At 33.1% G+C, this 5712-nt stretch overlaps 1 protein-coding gene across 1 annotated transcript; it reads right to left on the bottom strand.

Annotated features, from left to right (window-relative positions):
- Positions 1 to 3620: 3620 nt before the first annotated feature.
- On the bottom strand, positions 3621 to 4909 carry LOC111893544 (F-box protein At2g27310). Its single transcript, XM_023889623.3, has one exon. The coding sequence runs from the start codon at positions 4840 to 4842 to the stop codon at positions 3862 to 3864; it is 981 nt and encodes a 326-aa protein (XP_023745391.1). The 5' UTR covers positions 4843 to 4909; the 3' UTR covers positions 3621 to 3861.
- Between the last annotated feature and the right edge of the window lie 803 nt (positions 4910 to 5712).

The raw sequence follows: 5712 nt of genomic DNA on the forward strand, positions 1-5712 counted from the left end.
TCATGCTGTTCTGGGAAAAGATCAACAGGATGTGTGGTCTTTGGCGAAAATAAAACAAGTTCTCGGCATTTCGAAAGGTGAACTATTTGAGAATATGCTACAAAACTTTCGTTATCATGTAGTAAGGGCGAATAAGGTTCCTTTCGAGTTTTCCATTGCCGATTTTCTCTTGATGAACCCGAATGATTTGATTCAAGTGGCCTACATGCTAAAGACATAGATGCTTCAAAACTGCAAAATACCGGCAGAGAAGATCTACATTTGGGATTTGGTCATATCAAACTGTTTATAGACAATTACTATGATTGTCTTGCTTTGACCGATGTTGAGTTGGCTGCTTCTATTGGAAAAGAGATAAATGTTCCTATGAAAAAAGTGTTTAGCGAAATGAAAATGAAGAAGTTTGTTGATGGCGAAATTTGTCTGAAACCATTTGGAGTTGTTTTTTCTAGGAAAAGTAAGATGGGAAAGTCGATGAAGTATTTTTTCCAAACTTATGAAATTGAAAGACATTCTACTGCACACTATACAAACTTAATTGTTCATATGAACAACTATAAGAAGAATAATGATGGTGACAAGGCCGAACTGAAGAAAGTGATGAACTGGTATTCTGAAATCCGAAGAACATTACATATGGGAGGTCAACTATTAATCAACTGATTTCGACATTGATTACAAAGGGGGAGATTATAGAGGTCGATGTTAGATTGTAATATGTCGAAATATGTAATGTTATTTTATAAATGCAGTTTGTGTCAAAACTTAATGACTAGTCCTTTATAATTTTTTGTATGCTTTGTGTTCTCCTATAAATAGGAGTGTTACTTAGAGTTAGATGAGGACTTTCAGGGAAGTTGTCTATTTTTTCTCTGTAACATTGAAAGCATAATATGAGCTGAAACCAGATCCTATTTACATTTGGTGTTCATATTTTCATTACTCTGATTTACTTTACTTTTCTCGATTCAACACTTCATCAAAGACTCGCTCTAATACCACTTGTTAGGATTAAAACCCTAATTGTGATTTGATGAACAAGATGCGGAAAATAAGAACAAATACAAATATGAAGATATGTTGAATAATCACTCGATTTATTCAAAACATGAGGAATAAATTACATTTTCAACATAGACTAAAGAATCTAAAACTACATAAGAAACCTCACAATGTGGCGGCTACATTTTGCCTTACTGTTAACCCTAATTATGAATAATACATGACAATTTATAGGGAAAATACAAGTCTTGGGCTTTTAACCTACAATTCATCAAGGGGGCCCATTGCCATCATCCATGGAGTACTTTGAAACCCTACAACCAAGTTTAATCGAAATGGGGAAAGATGAACAAGGAAGTCATGTTGTTTAGCGATTTGTATAACAAAATGAAACAACAATTGAGAAGCGGCGGAATCGATGATGTGATTTTGTAGAAAGCTTTAAAAGTCTACCAAAAAGAAAACAAGAAGTCTTTCAAGTTTTTTTGAAGTTTGTAATCTTGTGAAAGAAAAGAAAAAATGGTAATTGAACAAAACATTCGACGACCATATCGAGAGTGGTTCAAAACGGTCAAGAACATCTAAATCCAAACACACTACATCTGATGCTCGTGGTGGTTTCGACCTCAATGAAGATGAACTTGTTCAAATTTCACCACCTTCTCGACCAATGGAAAGGGACAAAAAAAAACAAACGAAAATGCAAAGTGTTGGATTCAGATGATTTGAAAGACATCGGGGCCATATGAAGGGTATACAAGATAGATGAGACAAAATTTTGCAAATTGCTTCCAAAAGAGAGCTTCAGAAAGAAAGGGAAAATGACTTGAAAATACTAACGATAGACATGTCAAACCTGACCGGGGAAGAGCTAGAAATTTAGGATAGTTTTTAATGTGATGTTATGCTTTTTTTCAAGTAATGCTATGTAATGGGTTTTACTTTTAATTAATAAAATATTATGTCTTTAATTAAAACTAAAGTTTTTATTTATAATTAAAAAAAAAAAACAAGCAGGGTGGCAAGAAACCATATTTTTATGATAAAATATGATATGATATCTACATGTAAAATGAAAGAGACATCAGCAGCCTAAACGAAAGAGTCGAGGTCTTGTTATGATGAATTCATTGGTCTTGATATGATGAATTCAATTGGGCCAAAATCCCGGCAATATTAACATGTTAGACTAAATTTATGACATTCTTCTCTTTGATGCCTCGGGCCTCCGCCCAACTTACCTAGGTAGTGGGCTGGCTACATATGATGTGCTTTTAGACAGAGGCAACTGGAGGTCTTATATCATGCTTACAGTGACATGTTCTGAGTCTAGCAATTTTTATTTTTATTTTTTGATTTAGAACGGCACTAACAATTCTTATAATAAGACAACTTATTTAGGTCTAATACATGTATTTATTTCTTTAGGATTTCATTATATATTTAATCGATAGAATCCAAATATTATGATTAGAAACATACTACAAATTTCCCTAAAGTTGATATTTGGTTATGTTATAAGCCATTAACTACAATTTTTAACTAATTGGATAAAACAATAACGACTTTTATGATCACTAATTGGGTAAATCAGCGACGACTTTTTATGGCCACTAATCGGTTAAAAGAGTGACGATTTTTATGGTCACTAATTTCAACGAAGATTTTTTATGGTAACTAAATGGAGAAAATAGTAACAACTTTTATTGATTAGTGACTATTTTAGTGACGGAATGAGTCGTCACATTTATAGTAACCACTACATTTTGGTCACTAATCAGCTTAGGGACTTATAGACTTATAGTGACGAAAAATGAACACCAATATTTTGGTCACCACTCTTCTACTGTTTCTGACCATATCGTTTTTGTGACTAATTAGCATTTTTTTTCTAGTGAACGGTAAAGTAGGAATGTAGCTAGCATGATTAAACTTATTATATGGAATTTTCGGTTTTGTCACTAAATAACCTTTTTCTTCTAGTGAACGGTAAAGTACGAATGTAGATAGAATTAAACTTATTATATAAATTTTGTAGTGGGAAATGGATTGATTAACCTGATTAAACTTATTATATAGAATTTCTAGTGGGAAATGGATTGATTAACCGTTATTAATATTTTTTTTAATGAATATAAGTTTTTGAAAATGACAATGCCTATTATATAGGATTTGTGTGGGAAATGGATTGATTAAGCGTTGATATTAATATTTTTTTGAATGAATATAACTTTTCAAAACATCAATGTCTATGTTACATATAGTTTTAATTATGAGAAAATAAAAATGTTGTTGCAAGTCAATTTTCACTCACAATAAAGAATATGCACTTCCTCTTTAATTATTAACCTTTGAATGTTTTGTGTAATTTCCATATTAAACTCATCTTACAATATTAAAATATTTTGTTGTTGATTCTTCACTGTGACAAATCACTTATAATTTAAAATAGGTTCCTAACATATATAAAATTTTGGATGTTGAAATTTGGCATAAAATAATATAAAAGAGACATCAATAATATGGTGGAGTTTTCAATCCTTAAATTAATAATACAAATTTTGATGTGGAAACTTAGCATAAAGTAATATAAGAAAGACATCAATAATATGACGGAATTTTGAGTCGTTAAATATATACCGTTGGTTTATTTTATTTAAATGATATACAAACCTATTACAAAATAATCATACTAAAAAAAATCAAATTACACGAGAATATTGTATGATTTGTATCTAACATCCTTACAATGTACATAATTGACGAAAGCAAAGATTTTGTAATCTTTAGGCCTAAGCAAAGTATCTGATTAAAAATCACGGATTTGAATAAAAAAGCATCTTCATTAATGGTATAATTTTAGTAGAGAGCAAATGACCAAAATGCCATCAAGAAAGCTATTCCACCAGCAACACAAGCCAAGTCAAGCCGCCTCTCTCTCATCTCCATCATCTCTTTTCTCTCTCTTCTCTTTTGAATATACTCTTCGTATCTCCCTTTCAGGTCATCACCTCCGCCGTTGAACCTTGTGCTCCGCCGCTCCGCCACCGTAAGTCCTTGAAGAACTTCCATACTGTTCTTCCCGCTTAAACACTTCCCATCTATGTCCTGAACAGTTAAACTCATCCCACTCACGTATAACTCCCCGCTGGTTCGTTTAACCCCGCATGTAATCTCTATGTTGCAGTTCACGTAGTCGTTATCATGCACAGAAACGCCGGAAACCGCCACAAAGGCGAAAGTCAACTCTATTTCATCGGTCAACCAGTTCAGTTGAACGGAAACTGGTTTTTTGCTGGATAGATTCACAGCCCGGTTCTGGGATGGGTCTATCAAGATCCAACTCAAAGTCATGTGCTTTTCAAGATTCGATTGCATTACCTGATCATCGCCGGAAAACTTCACCACCGATGGGATGAGTTCTTTGGGTTCGAGTAGGTCAATTCGAAACGGAGAAGATTGGAACCAGTCGCTCGGTGTGGTATTTGTGGCTTCAACCTTGGAGAAAACCAGCTCGTCGTGGTATCTGATGTCCACGGAGGAGATGATTTGGGAGGTTTGTGGTGGTGGTGAGGTTGTGGTGAGGTGGTTGGAGGGAGATGGGAAGGAGTCGGAGAAGAAAGAACGGTGGCCGGAGGGGAAGTTGGAAATAGCTTGTTTGACTAAAGGGTCATCGGTGGAGGGCCAATTGGAAGAGCAGATATCTGACCATAGTTTCTCGTCGGAGCAAAGGGATTGTAGCAGCGAGGATGAGCAGCCGGCGGCTGCGAGAGTTTGACCGTTGAGTCTGGTCAAGATGTGAGTTTGAATGATATCTTGATGGATTTCTGCTATCGCCATGGATTTCCTTCTGAGCTCTAGAATGGCGGAAAGGACTAAAAGGATTGGTGAAATGCGTGTATGTGCGCCGTGGGGTATATATCCTTTTGGAAAATAAATAAATGCAATTTACATCCCTTCACTTTGACAATATTACAGCTTAAGTCCGTGGAGGTGTTATTTGTTAAAGATAAGTTAAAAACGGTTTAAAAATTATGTAAACAAAAAACAACATTGAACGATATTTAGACATAGTTAATGAATGGAATAGGTTGGTCAATAGACGGAGCCTGGATGACTAACTATAGCAAAATATAGGAAAAAAGTAACAAACATTGAGTTAATAAAAAACAATAGCATTTTAGTAAAATTAATATTAGGTGTGAAATTCATATGTTATATGTGTTTATTAAAAATAAAAAATTAATACCAATATATAAATATTAAACATTTTATAAAGTAACTGAAAAAAAAATCCATGTGTTTATAACATTTATGTGAATTTATTCTCAAATTAATATATTGATAACTTTATATGAATATAGAATGAAAACAAATTCTAGGAATTTAATGTAAGAAAATCAGAAACCCTAAAAAAAATAACAAGTGAAAAAAAACCAAAAAACCAAAAATAGATTTTCAAAAAAAACAAGAAAAAGTCATGTGGAAAAAAAATGAAAAGAAAATATGTGGCAAAATGATTTTTGTTTATTATGATAGATTAATATCGAGACAAATAGTTTAAATAAATGCAATATACATCCTTTACTTTGACAATATTACAATTTAAGCCTTTGTGCTACAGCAACGTGACCAAGAAGGTGTTATTTGTTAAAGATAAGTTAAAAATGGTTAATGATTATGTAAACCAAAAACAACATTGAACGATAT

This window comes from Lactuca sativa, chromosome 1, assembly GCF_002870075.4.
Source record: "Lactuca sativa cultivar Salinas chromosome 1, Lsat_Salinas_v11, whole genome shotgun sequence".
NCBI classification, from domain to species: domain Eukaryota; kingdom Viridiplantae; phylum Streptophyta; class Magnoliopsida; order Asterales; family Asteraceae; genus Lactuca; species Lactuca sativa.

Excerpts from the sequence above, each read along its gene's own strand:
- LOC111893544 (XM_023889623.3), bottom strand. The coding sequence starts at position 4,842 with ATGGCGATAGCAGAAATCCATCAAGATATCATTCAAACTCACATCTTG.